This window comes from Ovis aries, chromosome 1, assembly GCF_016772045.2.
Source record: "Ovis aries strain OAR_USU_Benz2616 breed Rambouillet chromosome 1, ARS-UI_Ramb_v3.0, whole genome shotgun sequence".
NCBI lineage: Eukaryota > Metazoa > Chordata > Mammalia > Artiodactyla > Bovidae > Ovis > Ovis aries.
This window is the reverse complement of record NC_056054.1, coordinates 179,026,067-179,051,264: the sequence shown is the minus strand read 5'-3', so window position 1 is coordinate 179,051,264 and position 25,198 is coordinate 179,026,067. Positions and strand designations below refer to the sequence as shown.

The following is a 25,198-nucleotide window of genomic DNA, read 5'->3' as shown; positions in this document are numbered from 1 at the left end:
GTGGCTGAAATGGAGGGGACTTTCATGATGGGATCAAGATCAGAAGGAGAACTCAGGGCAGGAAATAGAAGCAGAACAATGATGAGGCTAGATTAAGTAGGAACCGTGGAGTATTGTGGAAAAAGGAAGAGAGTTCCAGAATGACATCTATTTCTGCTTTATTGACTATGCCAAGGCCTTTGACTCTGTGGATCACAATAAACTGTGGAAAATTCTGAAAGAGATGGGAATACCAAACCACCTGACCTGCCTCTTGAGAAACATATATGCAGGTCAGGAAGCAACAGTTAGAACTGGACATGGAGCAATAGACTGGTTCCAAACAGGAAAAGGAGTACATCAAGGCTATATACTGTCACCCTGCTTATTTAACTTATATGCAGAGTACATCATAAGAAACGCTGGACTGGAAGAAGCAGAGGCTGGAATCAAGATTGCCGGGAGAAATATCAATAACCTCAGATATGCAGATGACATTACCCTTATGGCAGAAAGTAAAGAGGAACTAAAAAGCCTCTTGATGAAAGTGAAAGAGGAGAGTGAAAAAGTTGGCTTGAAGCTCAACATTCAGAAAATGAAGATCATGGCATCTGGTCCCATCACTTCATTGGAAATAGATGGGGAAACAGTGGAAACAGTGTCAGACTATTTTTTTGGGCTCAAAAATCACTGCAGATGGTGACTGCAGCCATGAAATTAAAAGACGCTTACTCCTTGGAAGAAAAGTTATGACCAACCTAGATAGCATATTGAAAAGCAGAGACATTACTTTGCCAACAAAGATCCGTCTAGTCAAGGCTATGGTTTTTCCTGTGGTCATGTATGGATGTGAGAGTTGGACTGTGAAGAATGCTGAGCGCCGAAGAATTGATACTTTTGAACTGTGGTGTTGGAGAAGACTCTTGAGAGTCCCTTGGGCTGCAAGGAGATCCAACCAGTCCATTCTGAAGGAGATCAGCCCTGGGATTTCTTTGGAAGGAATGATGCTAAAGCTGAAACTCCAGTACTTTGGCCACCTCATGCCAAGAGTTGAGTCATTCGAAAAGACTCTGATGCTGGGAGGGATTGGGGGCAGGAGGAGAAAGGGACGACAGAGGATGAGATGGCTAGATGGCATCACTGACTTGATGGATGTGAGTCTGAGTGAACTCCGGGAGTTGATGATGGACAGGGAGGCCTGGTGTGCTGCGATTCATGGGGTCGCAAAGAGTCGGACACGACTGAGAGACTGAACTGACCTGAACTCCTGGGCATCCCTCTGGTCTCAGCTCTACCGTATCTTCCTTAAGGAAGCTCTGAGTCTAGGTCAGCTTTCTTTGCTATACATTCTCAGAGAATGTTTCTTTCCTTTAACACTTATTTAAGTTTATAATTCCACATTCCTTTGTGTGGTTGATTAATGAAACTCCAATACTTTGGCCACCTTATGTGAAGAGCTGACTCATTGGAAAAGACCCTGATGCTCGGGAAGATTGAAGTCAAAAAGAGAAGGGGATGGCAGAGGATGAATAGATAACATCACCAACTCAATGGCCATGGATTTGAGGAAACTTCAGGAGATAGTGGAGGACAGAGGAGCCTGGTGTACTACAATCCATGGGGTCACAAAGAGTAGGACATGACTTAGTGACTGAACAACAACAGTATGTCCTCCCACTCAGCCATTAATTTGTGGAAATGGGTTGAGGCTGTTTCTGCTTACTCTTGGGTTGCTGCTGCTGGGTCTCTGGCACATAGTAGATAAATTGTCCTTGTTTACTTCTCTCATGGTCAGCAGTGATAATAGCCTGTCCTAGAAGAGATGGAGTTTACCATAGCAGTATAAGGAATTATCGATGGGCCCTTTTAGTTCATTATTTTAGTTCATTATTTAGTTAAATTACTGTAGTCTAAATAAAATACAGAAAATTCTCCAGGCAAGAGTCCTGAAGTAGGTTGCCATTTCCTTCTCCAGGGGGATCTTCCTGACCCAGGGATCGAACCCTGGTCTCCTGCATTGCAGGCAGATTCTTTACCAACTAAGCTACTAGGGAAGCCCAATTATTTAGTTAAATTACTTAAGTCTAAATAAAATACAGAAATATCTGTAATTTGCTCAGTCATGTCTGACTCTTTGTGATCCCATGGACTGTAGCCTGCTAGGTTCCTCTGTTCATGGCATTTTCCAGGCAAGAATACTGGAGTGGTTGCCATTTCCTTCTCCAGGGGATCTTCCTGACCCAGGGATTGAACCTGGGTCTCCTTCACTGCAGGCAGATTCTTTACCATCTGAGCTACCAGGAAAGCCCATAATGCAGTGTAGCTCTCTTAAGTAACTAATTTTGGAAACCTTGCATTTCTTTTTTGTCCAAGATAAGCTATGGTGGAGCACAGATTACTGCAGGATTTGAAGACGGCGTTGTTCGAATTCTTGAACTTTATGATCCAAAAGGGCTCACGGTTTTTGTGGGACGGAAGAAAGTTTCGGATGCAGATATTCGTTTGAAACAGGTTTTCAAACCTCATACTGCTGCTGTCACTGCTTTAGCTTATGATTGTGATGGAGAAGTTCTAGCCACAGGGGTAAGAAGTAGATTTCCTTTTGTTTCCTATTGAATGTTTGTGGTTAACCTTGCTTTATTAGTCTTCCTACTTAATGATGTCTTCTTTCCTTATATTTCTTTCCAAGAACATATATCTATTTCTTGTTTTCTTTGTATTCACATTCTTTCAGTATAGTCTGTGCCTGGCTATAAAATATTAAAAATATTCTTACAAATTGAGTTGCAATGCTTATTTTAAATGAACAGAAATTCTCAACTGGGAATAATGCAGCATGCTTTATGTATGGTCAGTGTTTTAAATGAAGAGAATAACCATGTAAATTCATTTTGCATAACTAGGTGAGCATATGCATTGTGGAATTTTTTGTGAATTAATTCATACACAGGTATGGTGATTATTATTCTTTTTTAGAAACACAAGAAAACATGCGACAGGTTTGTCAAACATTCTCACAGGGAAAATGAAGCAAATATTTGAAATAAGAATGTTCCCAGAATAATCTGGGATATATGATCATTATAGGTATAAGTATATAGTGGGTATAATATAGCTGTTAAATATTTCTTTATACTCTCTGGAATATATTTCATAATAATATGTATTTGGATATCTCTCTTTTTCTTAGAGTAAAGATAAAACTGTCTTCTTTTTCGAAGTGGAAAGGGGCTATAAGCCTATTGGTTATATTACTACTCCTGGACCTGTTTGCCAGTTAACATGGTCTTCAAGCTCTCATGTAAGTAGTTGTTTGTCTTCATGTTTAAATCTCAATTACTACATAGTGAAGTGATCTGTTAGAAAATAGTGGGTGGAATTACTAGCTCTGCTCTTGGGTCCTGCAGCGAGGGGCCAAGGAAGCTGTTCAGCTTGACTAGTGAAACATCACTCAGGAGCTCCAAGCCACCACCCTCCATACCCTCACTACCTCCTCTCTCTTCCATAATCTAGTCGGTCTATTATATCAGACTTTGCTTCAACAACAGAGACTTTATCATGAAACACAACACGTCAGAATGTGTTGACTTGGGTCTGGCAGTCCTTCTAATATTAAGTTCATTTCTAAGATCTGAATGTATTTGTCCTCATCTTTATCGCTTTCCTGCTCCTCTGTCTGAATTTCACCTCTATTTTCTTTTCTAACTTTCATTGCCTGTTTCCTAACAGACAGTGGTGATTCAGCATTGATTACTAATCTTATTAAATGCCTCTAATTTCCCTAATTTTGATTATAGGATAATTCAGTCACCTGAATGTTGATTGTCTAAGCCAGGTACTGTACTAGGCTCCTAGCGTAATAACAATACCGATGAACTACATAGAAGTACTATGAGAATTTTGAGGATAGCATCTGTAATTTATTTTAAGAAGTTATATTGTTCTGTGATAGAATTATTTAAGGTTTCACAAGGGAATGTGTGACTAAAATATATCAGTGGTGTAGATAGTATGTACTGTGAATATGGGGCTTTTCTGGTGGCTCAACAGTAAAGAATCTGCCTTCAATGCAGGAGCCCCAGGGAGACACAGGTTCAGTTCCTGAGTCAGAAAGATCCCCTGGAGAAGGGCATGGCAACCCACTCCAGTATTCTTGCTTGGAGAATCCCATGGATAGAGGGGCCTGGCAGGCTACAGACCATGGGATTGCAGAGTCGGACATGACTAGAGTGACTTAACTGGCACGTACGCACTATGAATATAGAGCAGGGGAATATCAAGAAAGGGAGAAGTTAACATGTTATGTTATGTTATTCTATCTTAATCTTAAGGAATTGGCAGAATGTGAGTCAGAAAGGAGGTGAGTGCAAGTGGTGTAGGTGAAGGGAATGAGAGCTGCAGAAGATGCCCTATGTTCAAGCATGAGCAGTTATGTCACAACATATTTGTGCATCCTTCAATCATTTATCCCGATATCAAAGTTACAAAAAAAAGCAGCCCAACATTTTTCAGGAGTTAGGAATGATGGGTGGGGAAGGGGTGGGTTTGACTCTATAAAGGGACAGCTTGAAGGAGATCTTTTTGGTGGTGGAGTAGTTTGTATTTTGCTTGCTATGGATAATTACTTGAATCTGCACCTGTGATAAAATGACATGGAACTATGCAGACATTCTATATTAATGTTGATTTCCTGCTTTTGATATTGGGGCATAAGAGGTGACCGGTGGGAGAAACTGGGCAAAGGGTACATGATACCTCTTTGTACTATCTTAGTAACTTCCTATGAATTAATATTTCAAAATAAGACATTTTTAAAGAAGTAAGCAGAAAAGACCCCTCTCTCCCTCCAGCAGGATGAGATGGTTGGATGGCATCACCGACTCAATGGATCTGAGTTTGGGTAAACTCCGGGAGTTGGTGTTGGACAGGGAGGCCTGGCGTGCTGTGGTTCATGGGCTTGCAAAGAGTTGGACACGACTGAGCAACTGAACTGAACTCCCTCCACCAAAAAAGACATTTCAGGCAGTGGTACCAGTTAGCACTTGTATTTCTAACATTGTTTGGGAGTTACTAACGTGAAAGTAAATTACTCTCATTTCACAATATATACATGTATCAAATCATCATGTTGTTCATCTTAAACTTATACAATGTTATGTCAATTATATTACAAAGAAAGTGGGAGAAAAAATAAATTACCATTTGTAGCTGCACACTTCAGTTGTCCAAGTAGCAATAGCTGTTTGCCCCTACCAGCTCCATGGTCAGTCCTGTAACCTTCCTGAATGCATTAAGCTTCTGCCCATTATTTTCTTTTCCAGTAGAGTACATCATTCAAATAACCATTCTACCTGCAGTTGTCACTACTGTGATCACTTAGGCAGTATTTACAGGGGAGAAGTTATAAGGGAGCCAGATGTGAGGCAGGTAGATCTATTGGGCAGCTGTGTTGCAGAGAAGATGACCCCAAGGTGTGGATAAAAGCTAGGTAGAATTGACAAAACTTGATGATCTTTTGAATTTCTGGGGATAATTTTGAGGTTTCTAAATAAAATTCATTGGAGTTTCTCAAAATGGTTTTTTTTTTTTTTTCCTCTCTTTCCTGTGTTTTCTGAGAGCACCATTTTTCCTATTTCCTAAACCAGGATATCTTTCAGCCATCTCTTCCTGACCTCTGACCACCCTGCTTTACCAAGCCCTGCCCTTGGTTATGCATCTTAAATATCTGTTAAATCTGCCTCTTCTGTGTCCTCTTTGCTCCTCTCTGTTTCATCCATTAAGCTTTGAACCTGATCTTCTCTGCATAAAATGACCTCCCTCTTATCCTGACACACATCAACTCACTATTTTTTAACATACACACATAATTTACTAATGGGGGCTTTCCTGGTGGCTCAGATGGTAAAGAATCTACCTGCAGTGCAGGAGGACTGGATTTGATCCCTGGGTCAGCAAGATCCCTTGGAGAAAGGAATGGCTACCCACTCCAGTATTCTTGCCTGGAGAATTCCATGAACAGAGGAACCTGATGGGATACAATCCATGGAGTCTCAAAGAGTCACACATGACTGAGTGACTAATGCTAACTAATTTACTAATATTCTAATAAGGATTTTTATATGTACATACGTAACAGTGATACTGTCCTTACCAGCTTTGAAATTGAGGTATTACTGGCCTTATTTTTGAAAAAAAAAAAAAAAAGTCTTTTATACTCTCTGGACCTGAATTGTTGTTTGTAGGAGGATTTTTAATAATGAATTTCTTCAATAGATATAGAACTATAAACTGCTAAAAAAAGATAACTACCACCCCACAACTTTATACCCAGTGTTAGTATCATTCAAAAATGAAACTAAGTAAACAATAATGTGACTTTTTGGATGAAATGAGCAACTGCTATTCCCATGCAGCTTTAGGGTCATGTAAATGTTTTAAAGGCAAATGCCCAGCAGAATGTCAGGCTCACATTTCTGCATTTCCTTGTTCTCTGGTATCCTGTGCCCTCAAGTTCTAACTTTCTTGTTGGTTGCTTTGAATTTCAACTTGTGTCTGTTGTTTTTTTTCCTTCAGTCATTCAGTCGTGCCCAACTCTTTGTGACCCCATGGACTGCAACATACCAGGTCTCTCTGTATCCTTCACCATCTCCCGGATCTTGCTCTAGCTCAAGTCCATTGAGTCAGTGATGCCATCCAACTATCTCATCCTCTGTCGTCCCCTTCTCTTCCTGCCCTCAATCTTTCCCAGCATCAGGGTCTTTTCCAATGAGTCAGCTCTTCGCATCAGGTGGCCAAAGTATTAGAGCTTTAGCTTCAGTCCTTCCAATGAATATTCAGGGTTGATTTCCTTTAGGATTGACTGATTTGATCTCTGTGCAGTCCAAGGAACTCTCAAGAGTCTTCTCCAGCACTACAGTTTGAAAGCGTCTATTCTTTATGTCTGAGAGAATGCCTAAAGCTCTGCATTCCGTTTGGCTTCTAGGTCCCATTCTGTAAGTTGGCCAATGCCCTGAGAAGAAAAAGTGCAAAGAATGTTCACCTCACCTCAACTAGCTTCCCTTTTCCTGCAATCTTGGCTTCAGAGCTATAGTTATACTGATTTCTCTGTGATGTCTTTAGCTAGTTTAGCAAACTTTTCATGTTATTGAATTGTTAGCTAATATATAGCTAGGATAGGGATTTTCATCTGTTTATAAATAAGGTTTGGCTAATATTTTCCTTCTTCATAGTTCCTCAGTTTTGTTATTAGAATTTTTTAATCTCCTAAGATGAATTGTAAAATATCCCTCTTTTTCTATTCTCTTCAAGAGTTTAAATTAGAATTTTAAATTTTTGGGAGACTTGGTAATGTATTCATCAGAGCATAGCATCTGAGGTGATTTTTAAAAATTAATTCAGTGACTTTCATAATTGTGTGTGTGTGTGTGTGTGTTCAGTCATGTCCGACTCGTTGTGACCCATAGACTGAACCTGCCAGGCTCCTCTGTTCATGATATTTGCCAGGCAGGAATACTGGAACGGGTTGACATTTCCTGCTCCAGGGGATCTTCTTGGCCCAGGGATGGAACCTGTATGTCTTGTATCTCCTGTATTGGCAGTCGAATTCTTTACCTCTGCGCCACCTGGGAAATCATAGTTCTTTTAAAATTTTTAAAGTATGCTGCTGCTGCTGCTGCTGCTAAGTCGCTTCAGTCGTGTCTGACTCTGTGCGACCCCACAGACGTTAGCCCACCAGGCTCCCCCGTCCCTGGATTCTCCAGGCAAGAACACTGGAGTGGTTTGCCATTTCCTTCTCCAGTGCATGAAAGTGAAAAGTGAAAGTGAAGTTGCTCAGTCATGTCTGACTCTTTGTGACCCCATGGACTGCCAGCCAGCCAGGCTCCTCCGTCCATGGAATTTTCCAGGCAAGAACACTGGAATGGGTTGCCATTGCCTTTTCCATTTTAAAGTATAATTGACATAAATTAGTTTTAAATAAACAACATGATTTGATACTCATATGATTTGCCACGTACTGATTGCCACAATAAGTACAATTAACATCTGTCACTGTACATGAGAACTTTTGAGATCTATTCTCTAAGCAACATTCAAGTCAGCAATATAGTATTATTGACGGTAGTCATCATGCTGTACATTACATTCCCATGACTTAATTTATAATTGGAAATTTGTACCTTTTGAACCCTTTGCTTTACCCATCCCCAAGCTACTTTGGCAATGACCGGTCTGTTTTCTGCATCTATTTTTTTTTTTTCCCTTAAGATTCCACATACAAGTGAAATCATAGTATATTTATCTTTTTTTCTGACTTATTTAACTTAACGTAACACCTTCAAGGTCTATCCATATTGTTGCAGATTACAAGATTTCATTCTTTTATGGCTGAATAATATTCCATTGTGTTCTATAATCATAATGGAATATTTTCTTCTCTTTCTCCATTCATCCTTCAGTGTACGCTTAGATTGTTTCCGTGTCTTAGCTATTGTAAAGAATGTTGTGATAAACATGAGGATGCATGTATTTTTTCAAGTTAATGTTTTCATTATCTCAGGTAAGTAACTGGAAGTGAAGTTGCTGGATTATATGTAGTTCTGTTTAATTTTTTGAGGAATCTCCACATTGTTTTCAGTAGTGGCTGTATTGATTTATGTTACTAACAATAAGCGTTCCCTTTTCTCCACGTCTTAGCCAGCATTTCTTATCTTTTTGATAATAGCTATTTTGGCAGAGGAGCTTGGTGGGCTACAGTTGATGGAATCACAAAGAACTGTGACTGAAGCGACTCATTCTGAGAGGTGTGAGGTGGTTTTGAGTTGTAATTTCCTGATGATTAGTGATGTTGAGCATCTTCTTATGTACTCATTGTCTCTGTCATCTTTGGAAAAAATATCTGTTCAGATCTTCTGCCCATTTTTTAATTCGATTGTTGGTGCTGCTGCTCAGAGTGCGTGCTTAAGGGGCAAGCCCTTCAGTTACAAATGGGGTTAGCAGGGCTCCAGCCTCCTTGCAGAATGATGGATCAGGTTTCATGGGGGAAATGGTTTGACAGGACCTGTCCTTGCATGTTGGCTGGTGTGTTTGAGAAACCCACTAGCGGAATGCTTTTGCAGCTTTAATCCTCTTACCTTCCCACAGACCCCTCTTTTGCATCCTCTCTGTATGTATTCTTCTAGCTATTTTATAACTTGTCTGCACTAATCAAATGCCACTAGGCCCACTCTTGTTCCTCAGCTCTCAGCAGGTCAAAAACCCTGGTGTTTGGAGGCATCTCTGTGTTTACAGACCTTATTTATTAGTCCCAGAACTTTGTGCTTTCTGAGAAAGTCCATAACACCTTAGGCTCCATACAGAACCCTGCCCAGTTCCCTGCTCTCAGTTTCTTAATGGAACATGTATCTTCTGATAAGTCACTTTATAGGAGCTCTGGATACACAGATGACGTATCTGTTCAGATGCAATCATGTAACGTGCTCTGAGCTGCTTCTTCACATTCACCGGGTATATCATAATTTATCATATGTATGTAGATTTATTTTGGGGTTCTCTATTCTGTTCCATTGATCTTTATGACTGTTTTTATGACAATACTATATTTTGATTACTATAGCTTTACAGAATAGTTTGAAATCAGGTAGTTATGATGCCTCCAGCTTTGACTTCTTTCTCAAGATTGCTTTGGCTATTTAGGATCTGTTATGGTTCCAATCAGATCTGTCCTTGATTTAATTTTGGTAAGCACATTTTTCCCCCCTAGGGAACTTGTTTCTTATTGTCTGTAATTTTCATAATATTCTTAATGTCACAAGATCTATAGAGATTTTTCCTTTTTATTTTTTTATATTGGTTATTTTCCTCCTCCCTCTTGCTAGAAGTTTGTCAGTTTTTCCAAGGAACTTTTCACTATATTGATTTTATTTTATTTTTTTTCATTAAGTTATGTTCTTTTATTATGATCCTATACCTGCTGTGGGCTTCCCTGGTAGCTCAGCTGATAAAGAATCTGCCTGCAATGTAGGAGACCCTGGTTTGATTCCTGGGTTGGGAAGATCTGCTGGAGAAGGGATAGGCTACCCACTCCAGTATTCTTGGGCTTCCCTGGTGGCTCAGCTGGTGAAGAATCTGCAGTGCAGGAGACATAGGTTTGATCCCTGTGTTGGGAAGATTCTCTGGAGAAGGGAACGTGTACCCAGTCCAGTATTCTGGCCTGGAGAATTCCGTAGACTATCCTATGGGGTGGCCAAGAGTCAGACACAGCTGAGCAACTTTCACTTTCATACCTACTGTATTAGGGTTTATTTTCTAATTTCATGAGATGGATACTTACATTAGTTATTAATCTTAATATGCATTTTTATGTGCACTTCACTTCGCAAGGATATCTGAGCTGTGAAATCCCCCTCCTCTTCTGTGTTCTCTCCTAGGGGCATGAATCCTGACCTGATTGCTTCTCCTCCCTACCCAACTCCTTGTGGATCTCTTTTGTAGCCTTGGTTGCAGAAGACCTTTCAGTTAGTTTCTAGTTTATTTTCAGTGAGAACTGATCCATATGTAGGTGTTTTTTTAATGCGTTTATGGCACGTGTTGAGCCCAGTGTTGTCCTACTCTGCATGTTGTTCTCTTCTAGAAATACTAATTTCTTAGGCAGTCAGTTCAGTTGCTCAGTTGTGTCCAACTCTTTGAGACCCCATGGACTGCAGCATGCCAGGTTTCCCTGTCCATCACCAACTTCTGGAGCTTGCTCTTAATTTCTAAACACATGGAATTTTTACTTTTAAATTATTGATGAAGTGAACGAAGTGTTAGTCGCTCAGTCGTGTCTCACTCTTTACAACCCTATGGACTGTAACCTACCAGGCTCCTTTGTCCATAGAATTCTCCAAGCAAGAACACTGGAGTAGGTAGCCACTCCCTTCTCCAGCGAATCTTTCTGACCCAGGGATTGAACCTGGGTCTCCCATATTGCAGGCAGATTCTTTGCCATCTGAGTTTAATTGCATTTTACTTTAGCTCTATTATTTTAATCTTTTGAAATTGAGGCAAATTTTATAAATATTCTTCATGTACTTGTAAATATTCTTCATGTGCTTTATAAATATTCTTCATGTGATACTGTTTGTAGCCTGTTCTAAAATTGCTATGCAGTTTCTGCTTATGTCTATTAGCTCAGAATTTTAATTATATAGTTAAATTATCTATATCACTTTGATTTTTCTATTTGCTGGTTACTGAGAGACTTTAAAAAATCTTTATTTTTTTCCCTCGTGGTTCTGTTGTTGTTTGATTTATATATTTTGAAGTCATGATATTAGTGAAAGTGAAAGTGTTAGTTGCTCAGTCCTGTCTGACTCTTTTCAACTCCATGGACTGTAGCCGCCAGGCTCCTCTGTCCATGGAATTCTCCAGGCAAGAATACTGGCCTGGGTTGTCATTCCTTTCTCCACGGGATCTTCCCAACCCAGGGACTGAACCTGGGTCTTAGGCATTGCAGGCAGATTCTTCACCATCTGAGCCAACAGGGAAGCCTATTAGGTACCTACAAATTTAACTCATCAATTTTCTGATAAATTAAACCTTTTATTATGAAGTGAATTTTTCATCTCTATTATTTGTTTTATGTGTGTCTTTCTGGGAACAGTTGGATTTTAAAAATATCCAATTTGATCATCTTTGCCTTTTAGCTGAAGCACTTAATTAATTTACAAGTAATATAATTATATAATAGAAATTATATAATTTACATATAATTATATAATTTCTATTAATTATATAAAGTTATAATTTGGATCAAATCTACCATCTTATTTTGCGCTTTTCAACCCTTATTTTCTTTATTTTTCTTTCCTTATTTGTCTTATTTTGGATTGTTTTTCCTTAAATAATCGTTCTGGTTTTTCTTTTGCTTGTTTGGAAGTTATACAGTTATTTCTATTCTTTTAATAGATACTTTACATTTTAACATATGTCCATAACTTCTGAAAGTTTAATGTTAATTCTTTACCCAAGACAATGAATGCAAACACCTTAGAAATCTTCCCTCTACCTTCCTTCTGGAATGATATTCTATTGCTGTGTATTTTAAAAATGATGTATAAATTTTTTACAATTGTAGTGATTTACAACATGAGTTTCTAGTGTACAGCACAGTGGTTCAGTTATTTTTTTTCAGATTCTTTTCCATTATAATTTACTGCAAAATAATAGATTTGGTGGTGCCATAACAGTAGGACCTTGTTTATCTATTTTATACATAGTAGTTTGTATCTGGTAATCCTAAACTCCTGATTTATCTCCCCCTTCCCCCTTTGGTAACCATAAATTTGTTTTCTATGTCTGTGAGTCTGTTTCTGATTTGTACATTAGTTCCTTTGTATAATTTTTTTAGATTCTGCATATAAGCAATATCATATCATATTTGTCTGACTTACTTCACTTATGATGATGATCTCTAGATACACCTACTGCTGCTGAGTCACTTCAGTCGTGTCCGACTGTGTGCGACCCCATAGACGGCAGCTCACCAGGCTCCCCCGTCCCTGGGATTTTCCAGGCAAGAACACTGGAGTGGTTTGCCATTTCCTTCTCCAATGCATGAAAGTGAAAAGTGAAAGTGAAGTCGCTCAGTTGTATCTGACTCTTAGCGACCCCATGGACTGTAGCCCACCAGGCTCCTCCATCCATGGGATTTTCCAGGCAAGAGTACTGGAGTGGGGTGCCATTGCCTTCTCCCTAGATCCATCTATGTTGCTGCAAATGGCATTATTTCATTCTTTTTAATGGCTGAGTAATATTCCATTGTATGTATATCACATCTTCTTTATCCATCCCTCTGTTGATGGACATTTAGGTTGCTTCCATGTCTTGGCTATTGTAAATAGTGCTGCTATGAGTATTAGGGTGCATGTATCTTTTTGAATTGGAATTTTCTTCAGATATATGCAGAGGTATGGAATTACTGGATCATACAGTAACTCTATTTTTAGTTTTTTAAGGAATACCTATATTATTCTCCAAACTGGCTGCACCAATCCACATCCCCAGCAATAGTTATAGGAGGATTTGGTTTTTAAGACTTGTATTTTTTAAATCTCACAAGATATATTCAATTAACCATTACTAAAAATCACCCGCATATTGACCACTTTCTTTGCTATTTATTCCTTCTTGCATTTGGGAATTTTTCCTCTTATTTGCAGGTCTGCTATTTGCAAGCTCTCTAACTTTTTCTGGAAATTTTTCTTATAGTATTAAAGGATATTTTTGTTGGCATAGAATTCTAGATGGCAGTAATTTTCTTTCAGCTCACTCAAGATGCCATGCCAGTGCTTTCTAACTTCAGTTACTTCTACTACCTGTTGGTGTGATTGTCACTCTTTTGAAAATAATTTGTCCTTTTTTGGCAGTGTTTAGGATTTTCTGTTCTCCAGTTCAGTTCAGTCGCTCAGTCGTGTCCGACTCTTTGCGACCCCATGAATCGCATCACGCCAGGCCTCCCTGTCCATCACCAACTCCCGGAGTTCACTCAGACTCACATCCGTCGAGTCGGTGATGCCATCCAGCCATCTCATCCTCGGTCGTCCCCTTCTCCTCCTGCCCCCAATCCCTCCCAGCATCAGAGTGTTTTCCAATGAGTCAACTCTTCTGTTTTTAGTGTTCTGCAATTTTGTTTTGATGTATATAGGTGCTTGAATCCATGGGTTTGTAACTTGTATCAATTTTGGGGGGAAAATGGAATCAATTTGTCTTGAAATAATTGCTTTTGTTTTTTTCCCTTTTAGATGTGATCAAGTGTGTTAGAATTTCTTAATCTTATTCTCTAAATGTCTTGCCCTATCTTCTGTATCTTCTAACTTAAAAAAAACTAAGTCATATTTTATAGATTTCTTCTCATCTGTTTTCTACTGACTAGTTATCTCTTCAGTTATCAGTATTAAAGTCACCCTGGTGGGTCAGACGGTAAAGCATCTGTCTACAATGTGGGAAACCTGGGTTCGATCCCTGGGTAGGGAAGATCCCCTGGAGAAGGAAATGGCAATTCATTCCAGTACTGTTGCCTGGAAAATCCCATGGACAGAGGAGCCTGGTAGGTCCATGGGGTTGCAAAGAGTCAGACATGACTGAGTGACTTCACTTTCTTTCACCATATTAATTTCAACTTTTGTATTTTTAGTTCTTGAAGTTTTATTTGATTATTTTTCATATCTGTTTTGTTAGTTTTAATAGATAAAACTGTTTCCTGCAGATATTTTAAGATTTTCTCTTGTAACTTAGGCATGGTAGGCATAATTGTTTTTTTGGCTATGTCTGATCATTTCAACATCTAAAATCTTGATGGATTTTTAAAATTTTGTTGACTCATTCCTGATGTTTTATTTCTAATGCATCTGGTTATTTTATTTTCATGAATATGGATTTACCATATCTTCACTGAAAGAATAAATGAATACCCTTTTCCTTTCTTGAAAAAATTCTATTCTGAGGAGAAAAGTATGAAAGGATATACATCAACTTCTCAGCATTCATTATACCTGTTCAGGGTGAGGGAGAGAAGTATAGAAGTTAACTTTGATTTCATTTGTGGCAATATATATGTTACTTTTCTGATTTGACTCATAAAACACAGCTCCTTTGAGGCTCTTATAGCTTGGCTACATCACATTCTCTCTTTTTATACTGCTGTTATCTTCTGACCACCTGGTCAAATCTGCCCCCTTTAAAAATTTTAAGACTATGGTCATCTTTCTTTTCATCCAAAGTGTAACCAATTGTCCTGAATGATGTTAACACCATGTGCCTAGTTGATTAAGTCTCATCAGCCTCTTGATCTTTTCATTTCCCATGACCTTTACAGTTTATCCACACACTCAGAGCCACCCACTGGGCACAATGACCACCTGTTGATTAGTTTACTAGAGCTTCCATAACAAAATAACCACAGTCTATGTGGCTTAAAGAGCAGAAACTGATTTTGTCATGATTGTTTAGGTTAGAAGCTTAAGATCAAGGTGCTAACAGTTTAGACTTCTTCTGAGGCCTCTCTCCTTGGCTTGCAGATGGACACCCTCTCACTCTGTCCTCACGTGGTTGTCCCCCTGTATCCTAATCTCCCCTTCTTATAAGGACACTGGTCCTACTAGATTAGGGCCCACTCTATAGATCCTTTCTCCAGATACAGTCACATTCTGCATATGAATTTGTGGGGACACGATTTCAACCACAAAATCTCATAAGAGCTCAGCTTTAAAAGTCAACTGTTCAGATAAGATGGTTGGATGGCATCACCAGCACAATGGACATGAGTTTGAGCAAGCTCTGGAAGATGGTGAAGAACAGGGAAACCTGGCATTCTGCAGTCCATGGGGTTGCAAAGAGTCAGATACAACTGAGCGACTGAATAATAAACAATTCAGATAGCTCACATTCTGACCTCAGCCTCTCTCATGTCCAACCTGTTCATTTGGCTACTTCTGCTCCACTTGTTCTCTGAAGGCTCCTCTTGTTCCTTCCCCATTTGTTTTCTCTCACCTATTAGTCCAACTTGTCTTAAAGTGAAGTCACTTAGTCGTGTTCAACTCTTTGAGACCCCATGGATTGTAGCTTGCCAGGCTCTTCCAGCCATGGGATTTTCCAGGCAAGAGTACTGGAGTGGGTTGCCATTTCCTTCTCCAGAGGATCTTCCCAACCCAGGGCTCGAATCCAGGTCTACCGCATTATAGGCAGATGCTTTACCATCTGAGCCACCAGGGAAGTCTTAAGACTCTTATCTTAAGTTCCTCCTATATCTGGCTTAAATGTCATGATTCTTTCTATCAATAATGTTCAGTAACACTCTTCCAATGACTTGAGCTCCTTTCTCTTTTTTTCATACATTTCTGGCAAAAACCCATCCCTGACTGTTCCCAGTTGATCTATGTTTGCCTACAGTGATTACCAAGGGCAGTTAGAGATAGTCATGCAACAGGAAAGATTAGCTTCTTCATGATTTAGTGACTCAAATGGCCTCAACACAGTTCATAGTAGGGCTTAGAGATTCTATGATGTTGTTCTTACCAACTCTCTTTCACCCTCAATGATCATTTAAAAACTCCTCCTCTCCCCAAAGCTTCAAACCTCCCACTTGCTCACTCACTCTCATTCTCAGCATCACTTACTTCACCAAACAAGTACTTTCCCACTACCAAATGTAAAATCCTATTACTTCTGCAGGTACCTGTTCCCCCCGCTTTTTTTTCTTACAGTAGAGGTGCTATGTGGCTTCCTGCTTGAGGCCAGTTCTCCCTTGTGACCTTGGGAATCTACTCCCACTGTTTTCAACATTTCACACTGTTTTCTCTTTTCTGTCATATAAATTTAACCCCCCTGTTTAATGAGTTACTTCCATTAATATTGAAATATATTCAAGCCCTCTTGCTTGTTCAGGAAAAATTCCTTGTCCTCATGTCCTCTTCTAGTCACTGCCGCATCCTTCTCCTTCCATTTTCCTCCTGGGGGTTGGTTATTCCCATGAGCTGCATTTCCTTACATCCTACTTCTTCCTTCACAGGCTCTTACAAGTTTGTTATCTCATAATCCCACCAGGTTAACACTTCCTCAGTTGACCTTGTTGATCTTCATTTCCTCTTTGAAATACCATCTCCCTTTGACTTTTTGGGACATTATGCTCTCCTAGTTTCTTCTCCAACATCTTGTCACTTCTTCTCAGCCTTCTTCATTCAGGCATTAAGTGTTGCTTCCCCGAGGCTCTGTCCCAGTCTCTCTTCTCACTTCTGTTCTCTTGACCTTCTGTTCTCACCAAGGCCACAACTTTCTTAAAAGCCCATATGTGCCACAGGATATTTGCACATGGTGTATTCTTTACATAGCATATTCCCTCAAGCCCTCCCCCAAGTCATTATGGAAAGAATCTTCTACTCATCCTTCACATCGAGACTTAGGTACCACCTTCTCAGGAAACCTTTTACGACCTCCTTGTGGTACCTCTGCAACACTAGTTGCAGTTATAATTTACATTTATTTACATGATTTGTTAAGTGATAAGCTTTCCCATTGGAGGTAAGCTCCATAATGGCAGAGACAATTCCTATTTTTATTATAATTTTACCTCTAGCACTTTATAAAATTCTGAGTACATAGTAGGTACGTAATAAAGAAGTATGGAATAAAATAACTGAAAGGATAAACATTTTGAATAATGTATCTATGGAGTACCAAGATGGGAATTTCCCACATGTGGTTAAATACATGATTTTGAAACTCAGGAGAGAGGTCTGGACTAGAGAGATGAATTCAGAGTCTAATTGCTGGTGAGTGGTAATGAAGCCATGATGGCTACAAGATTTCTCAGGGAATGTTTATGGAGAGAAAGAAAAAGAGGGGAAAGAACAAGAATCTTGAGACATTCACATTAAATGAATTCAAGCAGAGGATGATTCATCAAAGGAGGCAGAAGTTGTATATGCTGTCCACATACTACAGATTTTCCTTGGAAGTCCTAATTTTAATATTCTGCCCTTTCAGCTGACATATTTCACAACCTAATTTTTGGCTCAGAAAAGAGGGCATCTATAAAACAAATATAAATCTAATTTTAACACTTGGTTTATTAATTAATAATGATATAATTGTATTAATGTGTATAGTGATTGATAAGATTGACTTAGTTCCTCACTGTGATTATTGCTGGTAATAGTATCCTTTTAAAATAGCTAGTATACATAGCAATTACAGTTTTTATAATTTTAAAATTATAGTTTAAAATATTTTTGAACTATGTTTCTAAAAGCTTGCCTAAATGTAAATGATCTGTTTAATTTTTGTCTTTTAGCCTGAAAGTACTTTGCTGATTATTTGTGAGGATGGCTATGTTCTTGAAGCTCCGTTTCCAGCTATAAAGGAGGACAAGGAGGACCGTGATGTAGTTTCCTATGAAATCAAAGACATGTGTTTAAAATATTTCCATTTCACAAGTGTCAAATCTAAGATTCTGGTATGAAATATCCTTGAAGCATTGTCTTCTAATTATTTTCTTTCTTATGATATAAAACAGCCCGTGTTAAGTGCTAGGAAAATATGAAGAAGTTGATACAAACTTTTAATTTAAGGAGCTTATCTGGTAGAAAGCAGCTAACTGTATTAGAAGGAGGTAATAAATAGATACTAAAATCACAGTGCAAAGAAAAAAATTTTAGGGGCATGCAGAGGAAAGAATATATGGTTCTGATGGAAGGATGAGAGGAGGTCAAGGATGACTTCATTGAGCATACATTTAGTATTTAATGAAAGGGAAGGATTTTGAGAGGTTAAAAATGGAAAGGCAATAAAAGCTGGGAGAACATCCTGAGGGAAGGCAGAATTGCAAGAGTTTTGTTGTTTTCAAGAAATGAAGACTGGGCCATGAAACAGAGGGATGCAGTTTGTAGAGGAGTTTGACAGGAGTCTGTGACCACCACAAAGGACCCCTTAAATTCTAGCCAAGATGTTTTATTTCTTAGGCCACTGAAATAAATTGTTAAAAGGTGTTTTTTTTTGTATTTTTTAATTTAATTTTTAGTTGGAGGATAATTACAATATTGTGATGGTTTCTCCCATATATCAGCTATAGGTATACATATGTCCCCTCCCTCTAGGACCTCCCTCCCTCTTCCCTCCCCATCCCACCTCTCTAGGTTGTCACAGAACATGGGCACAGGCTGTCTATTTTACATAAAGGACAGACCAAGGGATGCCAAGGGAACATTTCATGCAAAGATGGGCTCGATAAAGGACCAAAATGGTAGGGACCTGACAGAAGCAGAAGAGATTAAGAAGAGGTGGCAAGAATACAGAGAAGAACTGTACAAAAAAGATCTTCACGACCCAGTTAATCACAGTGGTGTGATAACTCGCCTAGAGCCAGTCATCCTGGAATGCGAAGTCAAATGGGCCTTAGGAAGCATCACTATGAACAAAGCTAGTGGAAGTGATGGAATTCCAGTTGAGCTATTTCAAATTCTGAAAGATGATGCTGTCAAAGTGCTACACTCAATAAGCCAGAAAATTTGGAAAAGTCAGCAGTTGCCACAGAACTGGAAAAGGTCAGTTTTCATTCCAACCCCAAAGAAAGGCAATGCCAAAGATTGCTCAAACTACCGCACAATTGCACTCATCTCACACGCTAGTAAAGTAATGCTCAAAATTCTCCAAGCCAGGCTTCAGCAATACATGAACCGTGAACTTCCAGATGTTCAAGCTGGTTTTAGAAAAGGCAGAGGAGCCAGAGATCAAATTGCCAACATTCACCGGATCATCAAAAAAGCAAGAGAGTTCCAGAAAACATCTATTTCTGCTTTATTGACTATGCCAAAGCCTTTGACTGTGTGGATCACAATAAACTGTGGAAAATTCTGAAAGGGATGGGAATACCAGACCACCTGACCTGCCTCTTGAGAAACCTGTATACAGGTCAGGAAGCAACAGTTAGAACTGAACATGGAACAACAGACTGTTTCCAAATAGGAAAAGGAATACGTCAAGAATGTATGTGGTCACCCTGCTTATTTAACTTATATGCAGAGTACATCATGAGAAGTGCTGGGCTGGAGGAAGCACAAGCTGGAATCAAGATTGCCGGGAGAAATATCAATAACCTCAGATATGCAGATGACACCACCCTTATGGCAGAAAGTGAAGAGGAACTAAAAGCCTCTTGATGAAAGTGAAAGAGGAGAGTGAAAAAGTTGGCTTGAAGCTCAACATTTAGAAAACGAAGTTCATGGAATCTGATCCCATCACTTCATGGGAAATAGATGGGGAAACAGTGGAAACAGTGTCAGAATTTATTTTGGGGGGCTCCAAAATCACTGCAGATGGTGACTGCAGCCATGAAATTAAAAGATGCTTAGCCCTTGGAAGGAAAGTTATGACCAGCGTAGACAGCATATTAAAAGCAGAAACATTACTTTGCCAACAAAGGTCCATCTAATCAAGGCTTTGGTTTTTCCAGTAGTCATGTATGGATTTGAGAGTTGGAGTATAAGGAAAGCTGAGCACAGAGGAATTGATGCTTTTGAACTGTGGTGTTGGAGAAGACTCTTGAGAGTCCTTTGGACTGCAAGGAGATCCAACCAGTCCATCCTAAAGGAGATCAGTCCTGGTTTGTTCATTGAAAGGTCTGATGTTGAAGCCGAAACTCCAATACTTTGGCCACCTGATGTGAAGAGCTGACTCATTTGAAAAAACCCTGATGCTGGGAAAGATTGAGGGCAGGAGAAGAAGGGGACAACAGAGGCTGAGATGGTTGGATGGCATCACCAACTCAATGGACATGAGTTTGAGTAGGCTCGAGGAGTTGGTGTTGGACAGGGAGGCCTGGCGTGCTGCAGCTCATGGGGCTGCAAAGACTCAGACACGACTGAGTGACTGAACTGAGCTGAAAGGACACAGTGGGGAAAGGAAAGGGTGAGATGATTCGAGAGAGTAGCATTGAAACATATATATTGTCAGTTTTTGAGGAGAGGATTGGTATGATCAGTCATATAAATTTGGAAGTTAATTCTCCAGGGTAAACAATAAAAAGGTGAAAGATGGGAGGTCAGGATGCTAGTGTTAGGGAGCTTTTGCAATACCCAGTTGATAGAGGCTAAGGATCGGAGAAGGCAATGGCACCCCACTCCAGTACTCTTGCCTGGAAAATCCCATGGGCAGAGGAGCCTGGTAGGCTGCAGTCCACGCGATTGCACAGAGTCGAACATGACTGAAGTGACTTAGCAGTAGCAGCAGTAGCAGAGGCTAAGGATATAAATCACTTTGCCACCAACGGTAAATCACCTTCTTTTACGGACTATTTCAGTCCACAGAATTCATGGGTTGACAATGATAGCTATGAGAAAAATTTTACTTAGCTTCTCTATTAGGAACAAAGGCAAAATAATTTCTATAAAACTGGGATCAAATTCATGTTGATGTATGAGGAAATCAAACCAATACTGTAAACCAATTATCAATCAATCTAAATGAATATTATAAAGAAAACAAAAAACCAGGATCAGTGAGAGTTATGCAGAAAGTCATTTCAAAGATTTTAAAAATTTAATGGTAAAGATATATTCCCAAATTGATAATAATTAAAAAGAAATTTTATCTTTAAATTATGAAAGTATGATATCACATTTACAGGAGACTTGGGAAATACAGAACAAGGTTACATATAATTCCACCATATATTACAATTATTTTTTAAAATAGATAAGAGTTTTATCAATATCAAACTCTCAGAAATTAATAGAATGAATATATAGGGAAGTAGAAGGATACAGTAGACCTGGAAAGCACTGTGAACCAATTCAACATAATTAAGATTTATACAATTTTCACACAGTAGTAGGATACTAATTCTGTTCAAGTTCCCATAGACTATAAACTAGTAGACTCTGGAACATATCCAGGGACATAAAACAAGGTGTAAAAATTTCATGGTCTAAAGGTATTGAAATCATACAAAATCTATTCTCTTACCAAATTGATAATAATTTTTAAGTGACATTATTTGTTGCATTAGAGCTATGAATTTTCCTAGGGCTCTATCTTCTATTTTCTAATAGTGTGAATGAATGAATTACAGTTTTTTCTTAAATCCCTTCATCTCTTTTGCTAAAGAGATTAATAGAAATTGAAAGGAGAAAGAAACAAAAGGAGCTGAAGGAGAAAGAAAAGCAAGAAAGAAGGAAAAGGCTAGAAACAGCGATGGGCGAAGATGCGGAAGAGGAACTCCAGGAAGAAGAGGAGGAGGAGGAAGAGGAGGAAGAGGAGCCCTTACCCGAAATCTTTGTTCCTTCAACCCCCTGTCACATCCTCTGTGGATTTTACTCTGAGCCAGGAAAGTTCTGGCTTTCTTTGGTGAGTAATAATGTAATAAATTTTTATCTCAGTACAAATCCTATATACGTATTATTTTCTATCACATTCTTAATTCCTTACTCTGTGCTAAGACTTCAGTTGTCATCTACTATTGAAGGCTTGGATTTTGATAAATGAATGTGTTAGTTTTTATATCATCTTAAAATATTTTATATGTCTATCTACTATATCTTTTATCTATGACAATCACACATGTTTCAGAAGGTCAAAGGGAAGAAGAATCAAAGATAGAAGAGCAAAGAGCTAAGAGGTTTTCCAGATGAGTCTGTCGTTTTAAAATTTTGAGCATGATGGCAGCACAATCCACTGGAGTTGCTTACCTTTCATTACCTACAACTATGCTATGTAGCCATATGGAAATCTGGGTAAATGGCTGTTTTTATTAATAGATGATCACAGTGCAACCATCAAAGAAACTGAGACTTGGCTAATAAGGAAGCACAGAAAAATGGGAGACAGATACCTGGGAATGTTACCATAGTGTGACAAGTACATCTCCTAAATACATAAAATATTTTATTGATCTAATTGCAAAGCAAGATTTCCTTCACTATATAATAAATTTGTCACAAATTCACATAGAAATCTATGTGAAAGGGGGCGGTCCTAAGATGGTGGAGGAATAGGATGGGAGACCACTTTCTCCCCCACAAATTCATCAAAAGAATATTTGAATGCTGAGCAAATTCCACAAAACAACTTCTGAATGCTGGCAGAGGATATCAGGCACCCAGAAAGGCAGCTCATTGTCTTCGAAAGGAGGTAGGACAAAATATAAAAGATAAAAAGAGAGACAAAAGAGGTAGGGATGGAGATCCATCCCAGGAAGGGAGTATAAAAAAGAAAGAAGTTTCCAAACACCAGGAAGCACTCTTACTGGTGGTCTGTGGCAAGCCCTGGAATCTCAGAGGGCAACGTAACCAGGAGGAAAAATAAATAAATAAATAATTAAAACCCACAAATTACATGCCTAAAGGCAACTCCCAGTGGAGAAACAGCCCAAACGCTTGCTTCCACCACTAGCAAGTGGGGGCTGGACAGGGAGGCGCAGGCTGCATTGCTTAGGGTAAGGACTGGGCTTGAATGCCCCAAGGGCAATCTGAGGGAACTAACTTGAGATAGCAACCCAGACTGTGGGATAGCTATCCTGCGAAAAGCCCTAACCTAGAGTATTGTGAAGTAAAATAAAGTAAAAATAAAAAATTTAAAAAAAAGTAAAAGAGTCAATATATAATGAAAATGTAACAAATGAGATAAACACTCAGGAGGGAACCAACAGTAGAATAATGGAGGCAGGAGATAGCATACATGAGGTAGAAGATAGAATGGTAGAAATAAATGAAGTAGAGAGGAAAAAGAAAAAAGAATTAAAAGAAATGAGGACAACCTCAGAGACCTCTGGGGCAATGTTAAACGCCCCAACATTCGAATCATAGGAGTCCCAGAAGAAGACAAAAAGAAAGACCATGAGAAAATACTTGAGATAATAGTTGAAAACTTCCCTAAAATGGGGAAGGAAATAGTCACCCAAGTCTAAGAAACCCAGAGAGTCCCAAACAGGATAAACCCAAGGCGAAACACCCCAAGACACATATTAATCAAATTAACGAAGGTCAAACACAAAGAACAAATATTAAAAGCAGCAAGGGAAAAACAACAAATAACACACAAGGGGATTCCCATAAGGATAACAGCTGATCTTTCAATAGAAACCCCTTAGCACAGAAGGGAATGGCAGGACATACTTAAAGTGATGAAAGAGAAAAACCTACAGCCCAGATTACTGTACCCAGCAAGGATCTCATTCAAATATGAAGGAGAAATGAAAAGCTTTACAGACAAGCAAAAGCTGAGAGAATTCAGCACCACCAAACCAGCTCTCCAACAAGTGCTAAAGGATATTCTCTAGACAGGAAACACAAAAAGGGTGTATAAACTCAAACCCAAAACAATAAAGTAAATGGCAATGGGATCATACTTATCAATAATTACCTTAAATGTAAGTGGGTTGAATACCCCAACCAAAATACAAGACTGGCTGAATGGATACAAAAACAAAACCCCTATATATGTTGTCTATAAGAGACCCACCTCAAAACAAGAGGCACATACAGACTGAAAGTTAAGGGCTGGAAAAAGATATTCCACGCAAATAGAGACCAAAAGAAACCAGGAGTAGCAATACTCATATCAGATAAAATAGACTTTAAAATAAAGGCTGTGAAAAGAGACAAAGAAAGGGACTACATAATGATCAAAGATCAATCCAAGAAGAAAATATAATAACTATAAATATATATGCAGCCAGCATAGGAGCACCACAATATGTAAGGCAAATGCTAACAAGTATGAAAGGGAAAATTAACAATAACACAATAATAGTGGGAGACTTTAATACCCCACTCATACCTATGGATAGATCAACTAAACAGAAAAGTAACAAGGAAACACAAACTTTAAATGATACAATAGACCAGTTAGACCTATTTGATATCTATAGGACATTTCACCCCAAAACAATGAATTTCACCTTTTTCCCAAGTGCACGTGGAACCTTCTCCAGGATAGATCACATCCTGGGCCATAAATCTAGCCTTGGTAAATTCAAAAACACTGAAATCATTCCAAGCATCTTTTCTGACCACAATGCAATAAGATTAGATGTCAATTATAGGAGAAAAACTATTAAAAATTACAACATGGAGGCTGAACAACACGCTGCTGAATAATCAGCAAATCACAGAAGAAATCAAAAAAGAAATCAAAATATGCATAGAAATGAATGAAAATGAAAACACAACAACCCCAAACCTATGGCACACTGTAAAAGCAATGCTAAGGGGAAGGTTCATAGCAATACAAACTTACCTCAAGAAACAAAAAAGTCAAATAAATAACCTAACTTCACACCTAAAGCAACTAGAAAAGAAAGAAATGAAGAACCCCAGGGTTAGTAGAAGGAAAGAAATCTTAAAAATTCGGGCAGAAATAAATGCAAAAGAAACAAAAGAGACCATAGCAAAAATCAACAAAGCCAAAAGCTGATTCTTTGCGAAGATAAATAAAATTGACAAACCATTAGCCAGACTCATCAAGAAACAAAGGGAGAAGAATCAAATCAACAAAATTTAAAATGAAAATGGAGAGATTACAACAGACAACACAGAAATACAACGACTCATAAGAGACTACTATCAGCAATTATATGCCAATAAAATGGACAATGTGGAAGAAATGGACAAATTCTTAGAAAAGTACAACTTTCCAAAACTAAACCACGAAGAAATAGAAAATCTTAACAGACCATCACAAGCACAGAAAT

At 38.7% G+C, this 25,198-nt stretch overlaps 1 protein-coding gene across 4 annotated transcripts in view; it reads left to right on the top strand.

Moving 5' to 3' along the window:
- CFAP44 (cilia and flagella associated protein 44) overlaps positions 1 to 25,198 on the top strand; it is a 125,863-nt gene that overhangs the window by 29,084 nt on the left and 71,581 nt on the right. For all 4 annotated transcript variants that reach the window (XM_015092445.4, XM_042231405.2, XM_027979978.3 and 1 more), the window contains 4 exons: positions 2,353 to 2,562; positions 3,170 to 3,280; positions 17,807 to 17,968; positions 21,616 to 21,855. In XM_015092445.4, the coding sequence (XP_014947931.2) occupies positions 2,353 to 2,562; positions 3,170 to 3,280; positions 17,807 to 17,968; positions 21,616 to 21,855 (723 nt within the window). The remainder of the gene's footprint in view (positions 1 to 2,352; positions 2,563 to 3,169; positions 3,281 to 17,806; positions 17,969 to 21,615; positions 21,856 to 25,198) is intronic.